Genomic DNA, 19,986 nt, shown 5'->3' with positions numbered 1-19,986 from the left:
CCAAAAGGTAATACCTTGAACTAAAAGTCCAATGGGGATGGAAAAGGCTGTTTTATCCTTGTCCTCTGGATTAACAGGGACTTGCCAGTATCCCTTCATCAGATCAATCGTGGCGAGGAAAGTGGTTGCTCCCAATCGATCAATCAGACCGTCTAGCCTTGGCATAGGATAACTGTCCAATCGGGAGACCGCGTTCACCATTCTGAAATCAATGCATAATCTCCACGATTGATCTGGCTTGGTAACAAGTACTATTAGAGAGGGCTAAGGGGTCTGAGATGGTTTGATGATCTTGGCTCTCAGCATGTTTTCCACCTCCTCTATGATGATGTCTTTTCTAGATTTGGGTATCCGGTAGCATTTTAAGTGGACTACTTTCCCTGGGGGTGAACAGATATAATAAAATACCCCCTTAACCTGCGCTGGCTCAGTTATAAAGATATCAGGGGATTGTTCTAGGAGGTCCAACAAGTCTTCCTTCCAGGTAATGAGCTAGGTCATAAGGAATCAGGTTTTTCTTATTTGATTTGTCAGATAACAGACTAGTCAATACTAGTGCGGTACTTGACAGGGTTTCCCCTCCACTTCTTGGAGATTTATATGGTAAATATGGTTCTTAATTCTTCAGTCAGGTTGCGATAATCGTTAATCATAAGGCCCAGTTTGTTCCACCACTTCATAGGGACCAAACCATTTGGACAACATCTTATTCTCAGATGAAGGAAGGAGAACAAGGACGTTTTGTACAATGGAAAAGAATCTAAGCAAGGCTTTCCTGCCATGGTAGCCTTCCTGATGTTCTTTGGCTTTGACCATGTAAGTCTGAACTATTGTTCTGACCGTAGCCATGTGTTCCATTAACCTTTGGGCTGTTTAGGAAATGGGCAAGATGACTTTTTCCCGTTCTTCCCAAGTCTCCGACAACATGTCAAGGACACCCCTACCTCTCGACCATAAAAGAGTTCAAATTAAGAAAATCCTGTTGAGAATTGTGGGGTCTTTTCAGATGGCAAAATGGGCCCACTGTGTCATGATATCCCAATTTTTGCCGTCAGCTTCAACTACCTTCTTCAAGATATGTTTTAAGGTCTTACTGAACCGTTCCACTAATCCATCAGTTTGTGGGTGACAAATGTAAGTTGCAAGTATTTTCATATGTAGAATTTCCTTTACTTCTGACATTAGTCTATTCATGAAGGTAGTTCCCTGGTCCGTTAAGATCTCCTTTCGGGAACCCACCTCATGAGAAATATGGGATCAAATGTTTGAGAATTTTTTGGGTCACATTATTGTGTAACGGGAATGCCTCAGGATAGCGTGCTGCGTAAAACCACTATTACCAAGGTATATATCGGTTCCACAGCTTTGATGGTTCAAGGGACCAAACTATGTCCATGCCTATATGTGAAAAGGGCACATAAATGATTGCCAAAGGTTGCAATGGAGCATTTGAAAACTAGTCTTCTGGCATAAAGCGCAAGTAAGCACAACGTTTTTCACATCAGCATGAATCCCTGGGCAATAAAAATGGCTTAATATTTGTGCTTGGGTTTTTAGCTGTTCCCAAGTAACTGCCTGTTAAATGGGAATGAGCAATCGCTTAACACTATTTTTTGATGACTTTTGTGTACCATTATCTGTGATCAAAGAGTACCATCAGGCCCAATATGTCCTATATATATGTATCTTTGAGAAACTGGTGGTTAACGATCTCAAAGATTTTGTCAACCTCTACACTCACGAAATTCAAGAACCTAAACCCTTTACAACTTTGTGCCTTGAAAACACTGAGAAATGACCACAATATTGTCATTCGCCCACCGGACAAAAGTGGGAGTATAGTGGTCATGGATAGCATCAGCTATACCAAGGAAGCCAGCAGACAATTTAGCAATACATCATGCTACAAAAAGGTTGATAAATCAATTCTAAAACACCACCAATCATGAATTCCACACACTGTTGCATAATTGGTGTGAACAAAACCTCATAAATGAGGACGAATACTTCTATTTAAGAATGTGCATCCTATTACTCCTCTTATTTATTTTAATCCTAAAATTCATAAGAGCCTCATAGATCCTCCTGGTCGTCCCATTGTATCTTCGATAGGTAGCTTATTGGAGAACACTTTGAGATTTCTAGACCACTTCCTCCAATCTTTTGTACTTAGTCTGAACTCCTATATTCAAGACACTTCAGACTTGCTTGTGAAACTGAATGATGTTAATTGGGAATCTAATTTTTTCTTGGTCTCTCTAGACGTAGTTTCTCTTTACACGTCAATACATCATCAATATGGGTTGAATGCATGTCAGTACTTTCTGGAAAGTAGATCTGTGAGTTACCGTCAACATAATCTCATGTTATTAGATATGTTGAAATTCTGCTTAGAACACAACTATTTCTTATATAACAATGCTATCTACAGAAAAACCCAAGGCACGGCCATGGGGTCATGCATGGCACCTACATATGCAAATTTGTATATGGGATGGTGGGAAACTACAGTGGCATGAAATGAAGAGATGGAAGAATTGACCAAATGCATAATGATGTGGCATTGATGTATTGATGATTTATTCCTTATATGGGATAGCAATGAACAGGAATTAGAGAAATACATTTCCATTCTGAACTCTAACCCATACAATTTGGAATTGACAAGCACCATGAGCAAAAATTAATTGGTATTCTTAGATGTGATGTTCAAAATTGAACAAAAAAAATCAACATCCACAGTCTATAGAAAAGAAACCAGCTCCAACTCTACTCTCCATGCACACAGCCACCACCCCACAATACTCAAGAAATCCATACCATGTGGAGAATTCTTGAGAGCCAAACGTGTCTGTAGTCAGGAGAAGGATTTCCAAAGAGGCCAAAAATATTGGCAAAAGATTCATGAGCAGAGGGTACACTAAACGTACGGTGACGGAATGCTTTGATAAAGCAGATAAACTTTCCAGAAGTAGTTTGTTTAAATCTAACATTAAACCCAAAGATGAAACTATTAGGTTCATAACAGGCTTCAACCAACAAGCCCAACAGATAAAAGCTATAATGCACAAACATTGGAACATCTTGACTACTGACAGAGACTTATGTAAAGTACTAGAGGCAAGACCGAGTATTACTTTTCGTAGAGCTCCTACATTAAAAAACATTCTAGCGCCAAGTATGGCGGTGACAAACAATGAATCACCGAACTGGCTCTCAGGGGAGAACAACATGGGATTCAAAAAATGTTGTAAATGTAAAATGTGCAATTTTTTATCTAAAAAAACATTTATTAGTGTTGATGGGGAACAATGGAAATACAGAGAATAACATGCCTCACTAGGTATTAGGTGTATGTCATCACCAGTAGCTGTGGTTTGCACTATATAGGATCGACAATAGGCCCACTAAAATTGCATATCGTACAACACTACAGAGCTACAAAAAATGGAGATCAAACTTATCCATTGGTGATATATTTTGCTGAACAACATAGTACGAATGTAAAAGAAATGAGCTTCCTAGGATTAACCCAAATACCACAACACAAAAGACTTGGCAACAGAGAAGACGAGCTACGCTAACTAGAAGATAAGCTAATTTGTAAATATGATACTTTGAAACCAAATGGTTTAAATATAGATTCAAAGTTGTATGTGTTTTTATATAAATAAGAATATCTATGTATGGGAGGTGTTCTTTGAAGGATATTTGACCCTGATTCTCTTTCTCTCCCTCCCCTCCAGTTGTGACTATTATTGGAAAACATGCGTTTTCCTACTGTTATGAGCTTGAATTTTGGTGACTCTGTGTTTCTGGTTATGTGAGATACATGATGAGTTACTCCTGAGTTGTTGTGGACTCAAACACGTCACATAACCATACTCTTAAGTTTGGCTGGCACCAAATTTTTAGCATTTGGCTAACCGTATTTCTGTGCACTAGTCATTTTATATATTTTTTACTTTTCTATGTAGTATAGGCTCCATTAGCAGGTCATAGAGGAACATGCTGCCTGCCCAATATAGGCTTGCCTCACGGAGTGAAGAGTATGATGGAATCTGCATTTTGACACATTAGCATATTTGGTATGTGCGTTGACTAATCTCACATTGAGCATCTGGGATAACATGTTTTGTCTTTAGAATAGGAAGAACTTTCTCTTTAATGTAAACAAAAAAATGTCTTGCACTCTGGAGACAAAATCTATTTTGGTATATTACCATATGCACTTGCACTTTATTAATCATGCAAATCCAGATTGGGGTTCTGTCTAGTACATAACTTATGAATCTGGAAAGGATGTCTACATACATTGGTATCCTGTACCATCTAGAACGAGGATGAATATGCACTAGCAAATTTTGTACTGATTACTGGTACATGAGCACTTTATATGAGTTGGTTCCATTGAGAAATGCACTGGCACTTTAGCGATATTAATATGTATCTTTATATGTCTAATGAGTTGACAGGTTAAAGGTTAATCCTGCCCCTTACGTTGGCAGGTTGCACCAACAAATAGAAATGCAGCTTTATATTTGTAAATCTACTGCACTACGTGATAGCGGGATTTGATGGGATTAGGCAGCATAAGCTCATTTGTTTTTACGCACTTAACCTAACATGCGGAATGACTGCTGGGCCTTGTGTGGAATTTATTCAATCACGACGCAACAATACACTTTATATGTGCACTTGCGCTTAAACTCGTGAATCTCTTTAAAATTGTATGATCATTGCGAGATATGCTGATGGGCTGTCATCCTCAGCTGTTCACCGCGCGCATATGTTGTATATTAATGCGACAACAGGCTGCCCCTATTAGCGGGGAGCTGTGTATTTCAACACTTCAATATGGCGGACTGACTGCCAGTAGAACCATAGTGTTCTAGTCAATGAATAGATAACGTTTTTCTCACGTTACGCGTGTTGCAATGCTGGGTGGGGCAAATCACCTCTCTTGCGAGGTAATAAACACACGAGGAAACGAACGTTTGGAATTACAAAAAGCCTGAGGACGCTTGCGAGTCGAGCAGAACGTGTGGCGTTTTCCACCCGTTGTCGGTGAGTGCTGCATGACACCTGGTCTGCCTAGGACACGTAATGTATGCTTTTTATGAATTTGCACCCTTTTGATAAATAAAATGAAATTTTAGAACACAGTTTTGGTCTTGAGTGCTTGGGCATTTTTTGGTAAGTGTAGTGTTCATAGTTGATTATTTCATCTCACTTGCACCTTTACCTATCTTTATGGACATTTTGAGCGTAGTCTGCTCTAGCCCAGTAGCACCAGCTCAGTAATGAGGCAGAGCGCAATTCACTGGCTAAAACCCTGTTTTGATATATATATATATATATATATATATATATATATATGATACATTACTCACCGTAATCGTATTTCTGATGCTTGTATCTGCTTAGATACACATGCTGTGCATAGGCCGACATCTAGTGGAAGCTGCGGAGCATTACAGTTTGTTTTTGGAAACTTGAAAAGGGGCGTCGAACTAGGGCGTACCAGTAATACTATCCCTAGTGTGATGTCCCATGTATCCACTCACGCGTGTAGGACCCTCAGATTGTATTTTTTCTGACATGAGGTAGCATGAGGAGTAGCGCTAGTACAGAGCATCCAAGCAGATAAAGATCAGACTACAAGCATCCATGCGCCTTCTCTCAAGGGGAGGAAGGGCGGGCGCATGTGAATTTTACCAAATACAAGCATCAGAAATAAGATTACGCTGAGTAATGTATCCCTTCTGAGGCTTGTGGAATCTGCTTAGATCTCATGCTGTGCATAGATTAGCGAGCAGTGTTAGAAGGATGTGAGAAGGGTCATGAGCAAATAAATGACTTAGAACCGCTTCTCCCACTTGATTATCTGTCTTGGAATGAGTGTCAATGCAGTAGTGCTGAGTAAAGGTGTGAATGGAGCTCCATGTAGCTGCCTTGCAAATGCTGTCAAGGGGTACATTTGCAATGAAAACCAGAGTGGCTCCAGTACCTCTTGTAGAGTGGGCCCTTGGCGTAAAAGGCAGTGTTTTATCTGAGATGGAATAGCACAGTTGGATACATCTGACTATCCATCTAGAGATGGCATTCTTTGAGACGCGATCTCCTTCTCTGCCTAGAGCTATGGAGACGAACAGTTGATATGTCTTTCTTAGTGGCCTGGGCTCTTGGGTTCTTGGAAGAAGGCTGGTAACTCAATGGACTGGTTAACATGGAATTTGGAAATTTAGGTGAAAACCTAGGGTGAGTGCGCAAAACCAGTTTATCCTTATCAACAGTAAAGAAAGGATCCTGCACTGACAGCTTGAATTCCACTGACCCTTCTTATGGATGTGATGGCAACTCAGAAGGCAGTTTTATAAGTCAAGTGTTTGAGACTAGATTTGTGCATGGGCTCAAAGGCGGGTCCCATGAGCTTAGCAAGTACCACATTAAGGTCCAAACCTGGTGGTGGGTTAGAAATTGGAGGGTGGAGTCTCTTTACCCCTTCCATAAATGCTTTGACAACTGGCACTTTCCACCATGACACCTTGTTATAGTAAGTGGTGTAGGCTGATTAAGCTGCCAGGTGCACTGTAAGTGAGTTAAACACTAACCCTGCATCATATAGGTGGAGCATATAGGTGACGACATTAGAAGGAGTACAATCAACTGGGTTGATTTGCTTATTCTGGCACCAAATTACAAATCGTTTCAATTTGTCATAGCAACAGTGTCTTGTGTTAGATTTTCTTGATTCTTTCAAGATATCCATACATCTCTGGGGTAAATGGAGATGCCCGAACTCTATGACTTCAGGAGCCATGCTGCCAAGTACATTGAGTTGGGTTGAGGATGCACTGTTAGGCCCTCGTGCTGGGAGAGTAGATTGTATCTGCACGGGAGCTTCATGGGGTCGCACTCTGCTAATTTGCGTAGGTGTGGGTACCACGGTCGTCTCGCCCACATAGGAGCAACTAGGATGAGTGTCATTGATTCCCTGTGGATTTTGTTGACCACCTTCCTCATCAGAACGGTTGGTGGAAAAGCGTAGGCAAACATTCCTGACCAATTCATCCATAGGGTGTTCCCCTTGGAGCCTGGTTGGGGGAACCTGGATGCGAAATCTGGTCATTGCCCGTTTTCGCTTGTGGCGAATAGGTCTATAGTGGGGAAACCCCACCGAGAGAAGAGGTCTCCTACGACTTCTTTGTGTAGTGTCCACTCTGGAAGGGGATCCCTGCTCAGAGCATCTGTTAGCGAGTTGAGATTCCCTGGAACATGTTGGGATGACAGGTAAATCTTCCGTTTGAGTGCCCATTTCCACATTTTCTGGGCAACCTTGGACAGATTTGGCAAACAAATGCCCCCTTGTTTGTTTAAGTAAAACATTGCCATTGTGCTGTCTGTTAGGATCTGCACTGACAGGTTGGATAGGAGGGGTTTGAATGCGCGAAGCGCTCTGAAGACTGCCAGAAGTTCTAGCAGATTGATTTGGTTCTGAGCCACTGTGCGAGACCAGAGACCCTGAGCTGTGTGAGGAAGGTAGTGGGCTCCCCACCCTGCTAGGCAGGCGTCTGTTGTGACAACGGCCTGTATCTCTGGATCGTAGAAGGGTTTCCCCTTTGTAAGATTCTCTCTTGTCCACCAGCGAAGACTTTGTACTAGTGTTGGCGAAACTACCACTGACCACTTGCTTGAGACCACTGTTTCGCCAACCCTTCCTGCATGGGTCGCATGCGCAGGCGCATGTGGGGAACCAGGTAAATGCAAGAAGCCATCTTATCCAATGAACGTATTGCTTTGCGCACCCATATTTGGCGATCGGCCAGATATTGAGGAATTTGCAGCAACAGATTCTGAATTCTTTCCTCTGATGGATGTAACGCTCACCTGATTCCCGCAGAGGCGCCGGTCTTGACTGGGTGAATACCGTATCTTCAAAGGTGATGTGTAACACACGGTTGGCTCTTTGGGCTGGACCTCTGTGCACTGTATGTCTGACTCGAAGAGTAAGATGTCTGCGGATAGAAAATACAGGGTTAATGAACTGGGGTTATTGGGTGTCTCTCTCTCCTTCCCTTTCTCTTCTCCTGTAGAACCCCAAAGGTTAACGCTCTCACCTTAGGTAAGTGAACGCCGAGCTCTCCATCTGCCTCGGGGCAGGGTGCCGTAACCAGTTTCTTCACTGGATAAGGGTGCAGGCCTCTTGACCTCAGAGGACTGCTGTCCGTCGTTTACTGCACGAACGGTAAGTTCCAAGTATTTCAAATGTCTTTAAAAGTCTTTTGTAATGATGTCTCTTGTCTTGCAGGGTTCCGGCAATGGCGGATGACGGGCTGGAGTTGAGGATGGAACCCGTGTGAGGAATAGAAGCGCCTGGAAGCACGTAAGTAAGCGCTTGTTGCCTGCTTCACGATGCGCACTAACTGTCCTTTTATCTTGCAGGTACAAGTTCGGAGCTGCTGAAGGGTGCCGGAATACCCACTGGGTTCGGCGTGGGAAGGAGTAATGGCACGTGAGTAATAAAGTTACCCAATGTCTTTAAACGCACCTTCTTTTGTCTTTCAGATGCGGGATGCAGCGCCGAAGGCCTCCGGAGCGTGCGAAGAGTTGGAAAGCTTTTGTCTTTCAGATGCCGGAATGCAGTGCGAAGACCACCGGAGCACGCGAAGAGTAGGTAAGCCTTTGTCTTTCAGATGCCGGAATGCAGCGCGAGGCGTTGGTGACAGCCGATGGACCAGGTAAGAGAAGCGCTGTCACTGAAGACCGTATTGCTAACCTGTTCTTTCTTGTCTTTATAGGTGTTGCTGAAGACTGGATTCAGGATGGTAAGCCTTTTTCCCTTAGTCCCAGGATCAGATGCAGAAGACACGATGAGCGTTCTGCTGCAGAGGATGCAGAATAACGCAAAGCAAGATTCATCCATCGGGTGTGGTTTAAATAGCCTCCTGTAGTGCTTAGATGTCTCCTTCCACAGCCTCGCCTAGGTAAGAAAAGAGTTCCTGCTTTCCAGAAGACAGGACAGGGTCCAAAAGGTCCCAATTGGGACTGGTTGGCACTCGGAACCTGGGTTATGGGTCTGCTTCCAAGGGAATTGGGTAAGTCCTGACCTTTTGGAAGCAGAGATCATGACAATGGAAAGGCCAACCCCTCTTGGGTGTTTTGGACATCTCCTAGTAGCTGTTTTGAGGTGTTTGGCACCAGGCTTGATTTTTTCTCGTTGATTGAGAAGCCCAATTGGAAGATGAGGTCGATTGTTCTTTGAATGTTTAGTCTGCAAATTATGTGGGTTTCCCCTGTGATGAGCCAGTCGTCCAGCTAAGGGTACGCTGGGATTGCCTCCCTGCGTAGGTGCGCCGCGACCACCGCCAGTACCTTGGTGAATACCCTTGGAGCCGAGGCTATACCAAAAAGTAGCACCTTGAACTGGTAGTGCTGGTTGTCTATTTTGAAACGCAAGAATCTTCTGTGCGCTGGGAACATTGAAATATGAAAATAGGTATCTTTCATATCTAATGTTGCCATGTAATCCCCCTTTTTTAATAGGGGGATTACCTCTTGGAGTGTGGTCATGTGGAATTTTTGTGGCTTGATATACTTGTTTGCAGGGCGCAAATCTGATACTGGGCGCATTGTTAGATTTATTTTTGGCACAAGGAAGTAGGTTGAATAAATACCCCGTTTACCTGGTTGCCCCAGGACGAGTTCTATGGCGTCCTTTGCAAGTAGAGTGGCGATCTCCTCAAGAAGGATTTTCTGGTGCTCCAACGAGTGTACCTTCTGTCTTGGAGGATGGTCGTGGGGGCGCGCTAATAGTTCTATACAGTATCGCGCGGAAACTGTGGACAGCACCCATCTGTCCGAAGTGATCCCCCTCCCATGCGTGGGTGAAGGTGGAAATGCGCCCCCCTACTGGAGATGCATCGGAGGGGACCCGAAGCGGAACGTCACTGTCTACTAGGTGGCGCACCACCTCTGGCAGGGCTGCCTCTACCCCTAGTGCGGCCCCTGCGCTGGCCTCTGGTGAATCCCTGTGATGTTTGGAACTAATTGTTGCCCCATGAGGTTCCTTGATTCTGGTAGTAGTTGGAACTACTGGGAGCTTTGGCCGCGAAAGCGATGAAAACTATTTCCTCTTTGACCTGGGGGTTTATTTGTGAGTTGTCCCAAAGATTTTAGAGTCTCGTACTCATCTTTAGCTGTCTTTAGGGCCTCTTCCACTGCCCTGCAGAATAGAACGTTCGGCTCTACCGGCATGTCTATAAGCGTGGCTTGGGTCTCGGGTTTGAACCCTGACTGCCTTAGCCAAGCGTGGCGCTTTATTACTGTGCCTTCTGCTATTAATCTTCCAGCATTATCTGCTGCATCAAAATTTGTCTTAAGGATGCATCTAGATACAGACCTTCCGTCTGATGCAATTTGCGCCAACTGGCCTTTTAGTGGTTCAGGTGCAGAGGCTAGTAGAGCAGCTACTTGTTCCCACTGCTGGCAGTTATAGCTTGCTAAAAGAGTGGTACTGTTAGCAATACGTGCCTGATAGGCTGACGTGGAGGCAACTTTCCTACCCACAGCATATATTCTTTTGCTCTCCTTATCGGGAGGAGCTTCTGAAGAAGCTAGTGGTGTACCTGCTCTCTTTCTGGTGGATGTTACTACCAGAGAGGCAGTTTTTATTGACCCCTTATGTACATGGGATCGGAGGGTGCGGGCTGGAATAATTTTTCCACTAGTGGATTCACTGCACGAGTAAGATTTGGGGTTACCAGTGAGGGATCAATTCTACGCTGGATTGATTTTAATATTGGGATAGCCTGGGTAATGGCTCTCTTGTCCCCTAGGATTTCTTCTGCAAAATCCCTATCTTCTTGGACACCCTGTGTGTCTATTTGAAAATGAGCTGCTGCTTTAGCCAGTACCTCATTGAGGAGTGGCTGATTATCAATCGGTGAGTCATTCACCGGGGGGGTCCCTAGGAATCGGGGAGTCAAGATTGTAGGCTTCCGCCTCATTCTCCTGTTCCTCTTCCTGGTCCTCGTCGTCCGCATAATAAGAAACCCCTGTCTGGTCTTCCAGCATGTGTGTTTCTGTCTTCTCTCCATACGACTCTGGATGGTATTGTTCAATTAACAAAGCGTCTGAAACCAATCCCTGTGCCGGAGTCTCAGAGCCGAGCCTTTTAGTAGGGGGTTGAGAGTCCTTAGACCCCAAAGGGGCAGAGGTAGGTGGTGTGTTGGCATAGCTATGGAAATAGATAGGGTCTTTCTCATAGAAGTCTGCAAAAAAAGACATCCTTCTCATCACCCTATCAATGTCAGCTGAGTTCCATTCCTTGGAACTGGGAATAAACCTCGCCAGTTCTGGTTCCTCATCCATGCCCATTTCATGAGGAGTGGGAGGTGGACAATTTTACTCTTAGGAGTAGTGTCAGGGACCATGCACTTTTCTATCACTTTAGGAGCCTTCTGTTTTTATTTATGGTGTTCTGAAGGTTTCTTGTGTTGTTTATCCCCCCTCCCATGACTAGAGGAATGTTTTCCAGAGGTTTTAGTGGTTTCCGAGGGTTTTGAAGCTTCGCGTTGAGGTTCGGAGGTGGTCTTTGACGCTTTGTGTCGAGATTCGGAGGTAGTAGAAGGAGGGCGCCGAATCTCGGGAGTAGACGCTACGCGCTTTGACTTGGGAGCATAGAGGTTGGAATCGTCTTCTGACGATCGAGCCTCTGGGATTATTGGTAGTACGGCACCTTTTACAATCGCAGACGGTTGGTCTTTGTCATGTGGCGATCGCGAACCGGAACGCCCAGAGGACACAATCGTTGGACCGCTCTCTCTCTGTGCCTTCCGTTGCCAATCACTCGACACGCGTGTCGAGTCACGGCTGGGGCCGATGTGTTTAGAGGAAGTGGTGTGGGTTGCGCTCCTGCCGTTGGGTGTTGTCCCCATAACTGGGCCGCTGGCCAGTTCTCCGAGGTTGGGGGCTTGCGCGTGGGTGTCTGGAGTCACCCCTCTGCCCTCACCATCCGATACGGCGGCGTTGCTGCCATCGCTGAAAGACCCTTCGATGTCCATGGCCTCTAGCTGCCTGGTGTAGTGGGCCCAGCGCTTCGTCGAGCGGTCCTTAAGTGTCTTTGGCTTGAGGAACTCACAAGCTCGACGCGTAGCCTCGGGATGGTCTCGTGGGAGACACAGATTGCACGTATTGTGCTTATCTACCCAGGGAAGCTTCCTGTTACATTTAGGGCAGAATTTGAAAGGAGTACTCTCCATATGTGTAAATATGGCTGTAGGAAATAAATGTGGGAAAGTTATGACCACCTCCCACTCTCCCTACTCGTACAGGGCCGAGGCCAGAGGCCGTCCAAGGTCCGTTGTGTAGTTTTCAACGGCTGGTTCCCTCGATCTTCGCTGACGTTGATCTTCGGCGTAGGATGGAAGATAACTGGGAACTATTTAACAATATTTAGGTATAATTGGCAAATGCCAAGAAAACTCTGCAACATGCGTCCGACTAGTCTGAAGGTCCTACACGCGTGAGGGTTCATGGGTACACGGGACGTCGTACTAGGGATAGTATTACTGGCATGCCCTAGTTCGATGCCCCTTGTCGAGTTTCGAAAAACAAACTGTCATAATCCACAGCTTCCACTCGATGTCGGCCTATGCACATCCTCTGTTCTTCAGGTAGTAGATAAAACATTCTTGTAGCCTTGGAAATAGGAGAATGAAAAGTACCAATCTCATTAGGTTAGGAATCTCAGATGGGTGGATCATAAGGTTCACTATCTGCTGGTACGAGGTCATCAAACTCATCTGTCGAAGTACGAGTAGAGGCTCCACTCGGAGAAGCATAATCCTCAGTTTCAGAATCAGGGAGATCAACAGGGGGGCAAGAAGGCAATGGAGAGACGCGGCTACGGATTTAGGTGGAGCAGGCAGCTCTCATGGAGGTGGCAGTACTAAGGGTACCTTGTACTGCAATTCTGACACGAGAATCTGAAGAGGAGGAAAGATGCCAAGTGATTAGATTTTGCCTCAAGCTGACTAAGGGAAGGGTGAGGCTTAGCCGGAGAACGAGGGGTACAAGGCAGCTGCAAGATGAGTAGTAGTTGCGCTGGCAGAGGCGGTCTTGGTGGCAGTGACAAAAGGACTTCCTCGTCATCTGAAAACACCCCTTCCGGGCCCGCAATGTCAGCATTTATGACATGTTATAGGAGGACCTTAAGTGGTAAACGAGAAGGGCTAGGAACCTCAGGAAAAGCATAAGGAGTGAGTGTAAACAGAGGCTGGTTGCGTCAAGGAGAGTCAGAAGAAATTGATGGGGCCTGTGGTTGGGCAGCAGAAAAAGAAATAGCAGAATGTCGTGATTGACGACGATGTCATCGACAGAGGCACCGAGATTGTCAACGCGGTGACGGACAAGGGCAGATGGGATGGATGCAGACCTGCTGTGCTTCGTCGTTGTAGGGAGCATCAACAGTCTTGTCTTGGTGGACAAGGGTGTTGTAGATACCTAAAGTGTTGTTGAAGAGTAGCAGTAGTCATTGTGTTCGTTTGGGCTCAGGCTTTTTATGTGGTGGCTTAGATACGTTGACTGCCACATCCTGGGCAGATTGATTGTGGCTGGCGTGTTCTTTCCTCGCACTCTTCCCATGGGAAGTCTCCTTGTACGACCAGGACTTCTTAGCAAGCTTCCGAGGCCTGCTGTGGCAGAGCGAAGCATGGCTCCGAACGGAAGCAGAGCCTGAGGTCACAGTACCGTTGTGTCAAGCCAAGTCAACAACCATCTGTGCAGAGTCTTGTTTGAGAAGGAATGTCAGATGGAATACAAGATGACTTGATGTACTGGATACAGGCAATAGATGCACTCTACAAACTGGTCTCCACCTAGATATACTTGAAGTGGCAGGTGGAGCACGCTTTTAAGAGGCTTTTCCAAGTCTTTGGGTGGGCCATGGCATGGTGAATAAAGAATAATTCAACAGGCCTCAATCCTGAGGTGGCAAAGGTTTGGCGGGCAGGGAAACACCAGAGATATTAAAACACTCCTAACCACAATAGGACATAATTCAACTAAGACTTTCCAGAAAATGTCAAAAGACTGATACAAATCGAAGAAAAAATGTGTACATCGTTGAATGAAGAAGAACTCCCAAAACTTCAACAAGTTAAGTCTCTGCCTATTGGCTGTGGGGCAATACGACTCAAAACGACCAAGCGAACACTTTTGACTGCAGTATCAAATTTAAATGTAAACAACCTTAATGTTGCCAAGGATTCAGCCTTACAACGGGGAACATTCAAACAGCATGTGAATCTCTGAAAGATCCAATGTGGAGAAGTACAAATATATGTTTTTGAGACATTTTCCAGCATGGGATTTACTTAAAAAGGGAAGCTTTCTTTGAAGCTTTTAGAGATGGCTGAATCCAATTCTGTACTAATTTAATGGGCTGCAAAGGGCTGTTCAGTTGAATTAAACAATAAAAATACAATACTTCACCATTTACCTACCTCTCTTTATTCTTGACTCTTTAATTTCCTCACAGAATTTATTAAATTCTAGATCCAACTCAGCAGCAATAATTGCATGTGCAGTGTCCTTCAGCGTGCAAGCTCGATGTCTTATTATTTTATCTAAAATAAAATGTAGTTATTACTTTCAATTTTAAAATGCACTATTAAATACATATATTTTCTATTCTAGCACAAAATAAAACATTAATTTGTTAATATGTGTTCTCATGCATACTGCGTTTACTTTGCAGAGTCTTTACCTTTAAAACAATACATAAACCTTGTCCATGTTCTGAAAATATCAGGATACACCACTTAATTCTAAAAGGGGTTGAATGGACCGGATGACCACCTGCACATACATTCACCTTCCCAGAAAACTCACACTACAGACCCTAGTGTTGTGATCCACCTCAAGCACCAAACAGCCCTCGTGTGCATAAAATGCTGACATCCATACCAGTTTTAAGCCTTGAACCTCAATCCCCTCAGGAGAGCGATATCCTAATCGGATTCAGTAAAACAAACTGAGAAGTTCATGGGTCAGGCATGCAAGAACTAAGGAATTGACCAAAAACCCCTTGTGGCAGATTAAAGATTTTTGGACCTACACTGTAATTAGATTGATTTCAAAATGTCCAGAATCTGTCAGAGGAAGTTATAATTTAGAACATTAAAACAAAAAAACAAAAAATAGTCCTTTGATTTATTCCTTACAACGGTTCACACAGCCAGCTCCATACAGTATCTGTGTGAAAGTATATCACATAGGGTGGTGCACCCTACGCTGTGAGAGCACGGAAAAGCGACTGGTATCCCAGACTGGATGCTGGTATGGTTTCAAATGATGAATTTGAAGAACAAATAGTAGGTATTAGAAAATCCCAAATTATTGCAACATTAGATTTCCAAAACATGTTAATTTGCCCATTCACGCAGTAAACAAAAACATTCAGACTGCAACTTGCGTTGCATTATCAATTGTTACAATAAGGTAAAATGCTCTACGACTTGTGACATGAAAGATATCTCAGGGGCAGGGGGAGCTCAGAAGAACTTAATAATTCGGACACTGGCTTGGGTAAGGTCACCCAGTTCTCTGAATGTTGGTTGAAGAGCCAAATAAAAAGAAGTAGCAAGTTCAGCTATAGCCGAGAGAAGTGTTTCAAAAGATAACAGAACATTAAAACAATAATGAAGATTGAAATCATGCACCTGTTTAACATAGCAAGCACACAAGTTCTTTATTATATACTTTTTTTATTTAAAATTTAAATCAAAAGATTACAAATAAGAAACATCCAAGTGAGAATAAAGTGTAGACAGTTCCATACACATCAATACCAAATAATATATATCACTACTAATTACAACATTACCTTGCCATTAACTTGTCAAAAAAATTGAATAATCCCCACCCTCACATCCCAAATCAAAAACATGACATAATAGGAACATAAGAGAAACACAACAACAAAGAAAACAAACACCCCCGCTGCCCAACCTTCATGACAATATTACCATATTAATCAAATCCTACACCTTATCCAAATAAATAAACAATCCCCACATCTCATCATACTCAGTCTCCCGATGAAGTCTCAAAGCCTGGGTTCTTTCGTACCATGAATATACTTTTTGAATAAGTTATACTTTAAGAACATTTACTTCAACTTAACGAAAAGAGTTCTATTTAGTGAGAACTAATGATAAAATAGTGTCTTGGAAGCTTAATAACCTTACACTGGTATGGATCATTCCGATTGAGGACTGGGAGTATGTGATAGTAAAAGGTTAGTCATGTGTAAGAAGGAAAATGGCGGTACCAATTGTCATTCAGGGAAGCTTTCAAGAAGGATCTATGTCAAGTGATCAGTCTAATGGACACCCCTGCGTTGACAGCAGACTTATTTTCAGAAAGAACTGAACTGGAGAGGGATACCTCTTTGCCTCTTCTTAGAGACTGGACAATAAATCTTTGCCTTCGATAGATCTTCTTTAGGTTTCAGTTTAGTTCACAGGGTCATAATCTATAAAAAGGTAGAAGTCTGGTGGGTGGGTGTGCTCGTTGCAGGGTTGTTCTGAATGACTGAACGTGTAGCTCTGTAGATTGTCTTGCAAGACAAAGCTGTCACTCTCTATGCGAATACCCAAGAGCAATTGTGTGAGCTCCGTTTCTCCCAAGATTTGGCACCGTGTCTCAGATTAATTGCAATCTTAAGGAGCATGGCCGGCTTGTGAACAGTTTTTCCTCAAACCTACTGGACCCACCTAAGAGGTAAGGTGTCCAATTAAAAACTCCAGGGGGTGGTCAGGAGTTGGCTTAACTAAAGAGGGGCTTTTTCATAGTACATGTTGGGAAGGGGTTAAACCCAACCTACCCCCTAGGCGGTTTAGACTGATACAAGCCCCATTAGGAGAATGGTGATGGACCAAGGGGGAAGGTTGGTATTGGAGTAGCCCCACATGATCACTGTATTATGCTTAATTTGACATAGTATATGCATGCAAACAAGCACCATTTTATTGTGAACAAGCGCCATTTTGTTAACCATAGTTGGAACAGAAGGCCTGCAAAGCCAAAAAATATTCAGCATGTTAGACTGCATGGAAAAGCCTGAACAAGCCCAAAACCACAGAGAGATGGGCTGTGCTTCCAACCTCCAAGAAACCCTCCTTTGTTATACAAGATGTTGCCAATGTGTTTATTTAGAAGGAATGTGCCCTCCAAGGCCATGAGACAGTGCCAGGTGCCTCTATGTGCATGCTTATCGTGGTCTGGCCCCCCAACCCAGCAAACAATGAGTTAAAGCCCTAACAACTTAGGCTTGAGCCCCCTGAATTTCACGATAGAAGGTGACCCTAGCGCACCACCCATAAACTAAAGGGCCATCAAATATCTAAAGAATATGGCTGTGCTATTCGAAGTTCACAACAACATGATTTGTACTGCGAGGTACAGAGAGAAATAAATTATATTTCAAAATGAGGGTGGAGAACTTGGGTGCAGACGATGCAATAAGGAACGAATGGAGGTTGTGTGGATTTGCATGATCTAAGACTTCTCTTGTGCCAGTCCCTGGGCCTCCCAAGTGCACAGTATAATGGTATAAATAACAATGTTGCATAGCTTGAAATTAATTGGTAGTTTAACCTCAGTTTCCTAGAGACGATGAGCCCAGCGAAAATTAACAGATGAAGATGGACCAATGGCCTGGCATCCCATATGGAGCAGACCTTATATATATAGTGCCCATCCAATAGGGATGATGAAGTGTATCGCTTATTACGTCACAAGTGACACTGTTCCAAGTTATAATGTGCTGTCCGTGGTTCGAGAGCGCAGAATGTTCCGTAGCAGCAGAGTCCTTTGCTGATAAATATTTTGTATGGGAATAAAAACATGTTATCCTTGTAAGAGTTTCTTGGGCCTTTTTTCCTAGCGGGTTGTATTCTCTCTGGTGTGATTGATCAGGGGCGTGCCTTCAATTGGTGAACCTGACGTGATCCCAGCGCCCCCGTGCCTGCAGAGGACTCAAGTCGCTTCTCCGGAAGAGGGTGCACACCTACGGTGACCAGTCCTGAAGAACCCATAATATTGAGTGACATTACAGGAGCTGTGTTTGCAGATGCCCTGTCTATTCAGTGGAGCCGGGCGCAGCCCCAAGGAGGGTGCAGGCTGGTATCATTGGGACCCTGAGATGGAGGAGTTCGGGTGAAGGCGCACATGTGAGTATACTCCTGCAAGTGATAATAACTGGGGGACAATTATATGGGAAGGTCTGAAAGAGTGGAAACGTGGAAGGTGAGCTTGTTGGTGTGGTGTGGATTTTGGCTTATTTTATTTTTATTATTGTGGAATATTTTAAGGAGAATATTAAGAAAAGGAAAACAGAAGGATAGGGAGCTTCCCTGAGTGAGGGGAGAAGGTGGCTCCACGAAGTTGAATATAAAGGAGGACATGGAAAAAAGAAGAAGCTTCATATAATTAGTAGGTTTGGAAATAGGAGTGGTTGTTTTAGTTTGTTTTATTCATGTTATTTTTATTGTGGCAAGGCAGAGGCCAAAACAGGGGCATTGTTTTGGGGTGCAGGAAGTGTGTGAATGGGTATGTGAGAAAAGGGAGGCGGGAAAACAAAAACAAATTTAGGCAGCGTGTAGCGCACTAAATAAGGCATAAGAAGTAGGGACACGCTGAAATCAATTTCACCGGTGAGCTTGTTGGTGTGGTGTGGATTTTGGCTTATTTTATTTTTATTATTGTGGAATATTTTAAGGAGAATATTAAGAAAAGGAAAACAGAAGGATAGGGAGCTTCCCTGAGTGAGGGGAGAAGGTGGCTCCACGAAGTTGAATATAAATGAGGACATGGAAAAAAGAAGAAGCTTCATATAATTAGTAGGTTTGGAAATAGGAGTGGTTGTTTTAGTTTGTTTTATTCATGTTATTTTTATTGTGGCAAGGCAGAGGCCAAAGGAGGGGCATTGTTTTGGGGTGCGTGGAGTGTGTGAATGGGTATGTGAGAAAAGGGAGGCGGGAAAACAAAAACAAATTGAGGCAGCGTGTAGCACACTAAATAAGGCATAAGAAGTAGGGACACGCAGAAATCAATTTCACCATGGGAGGGGAAACGGCCATAGAGTATATGTGTAAGACATTGCCATTGTACCGTGCCATAATTGAAAAATACCATAGCATTGGATGATGGAAACAAGTGGCCAGAGTAGGGCTCCTATGACAGAAGTATCTTGAAACACATGACCATATAATTGACAGCAAGATCTAAGGGGAAGCAACTATAGAACAGGAGGGAATTATTCAACCTCCGGAAAATGTTTGCGAATACAGAGGAGTGCGAGGGGGGAGGAGGAGCGTGCATCGACACCAAAGATACAGAACTCAAGGAGGATGGGAAGACCTCAACAGAACATAAGGGAATCTATCCCTTAGCGTGTCCTGCAGTCGGGTATACAAATCCCACCTATGTGGCAACATCAACAACATCGCCCCCTCCCCCGTATGTGTCCCAGCCAGCAGTAGAAGCACATGCAGATATCAGTAAACAAGACCTAGAAGCTGCTCTAGCATTGGCACGCACAGAACTAGCTAGACTGCGAGCTGCGCAAAGCACAGTTAAAACAGGCAAACCAGCAGAGCAGGGGACAGAGGAATGAAGGTCAGGAGATTTTTTTGTTCAGAGTACACCTATAAAAACAGTACATATAGAAAGACAGCGAGGCCAACAGCTTAGCCTATAAGAATATTGGCTCACACAGGGACGAGGAAGAGGAGTGGAGCTTGTTCGATGAGGCCGAAGATGAGCAGGACGAAGAGGCGGAACAATTACCCAAACGCACACCAAGAGTTTGTGGAACGGGCGATTGAGAGATGGGTTTGGCCGGATGGCAGTGGCGAGGAAAGCGGAAGTACAAAAAAGAGTGAGGGTGGTACAGCAAAAATGCAAATGCCCCTAATA

The 19,986-nt window shown here is 44.0% G+C and overlaps 1 protein-coding gene across 4 annotated transcripts in view; it reads right to left on the bottom strand.

The window, feature by feature from the left end:
* ATAD2B (ATPase family AAA domain containing 2B) overlaps nt 1-19,986 on the bottom strand; it is a 3,113,054-nt gene that overhangs the window by 640,599 nt on the left and 2,452,469 nt on the right. For all 4 annotated transcript variants that reach the window (XM_069605879.1, XM_069605877.1, XM_069605876.1 and 1 more), the window contains exon 23: nt 14,508-14,630. In XM_069605879.1, coding sequence (XP_069461980.1) covers nt 14,508-14,630 — 123 coding nt within the window. The remainder of the gene's footprint in view (nt 1-14,507; nt 14,631-19,986) is intronic.

Source organism: Ambystoma mexicanum, chromosome 4p (assembly GCF_040938575.1).
Source record: "Ambystoma mexicanum isolate Mex_15411 chromosome 4p, UKY_AmexF1_1, whole genome shotgun sequence".
Classification (NCBI taxonomy): domain Eukaryota; kingdom Metazoa; phylum Chordata; class Amphibia; order Caudata; family Ambystomatidae; genus Ambystoma; species Ambystoma mexicanum.
This window is presented reverse-complemented; position numbering and strand designations above follow the sequence as displayed.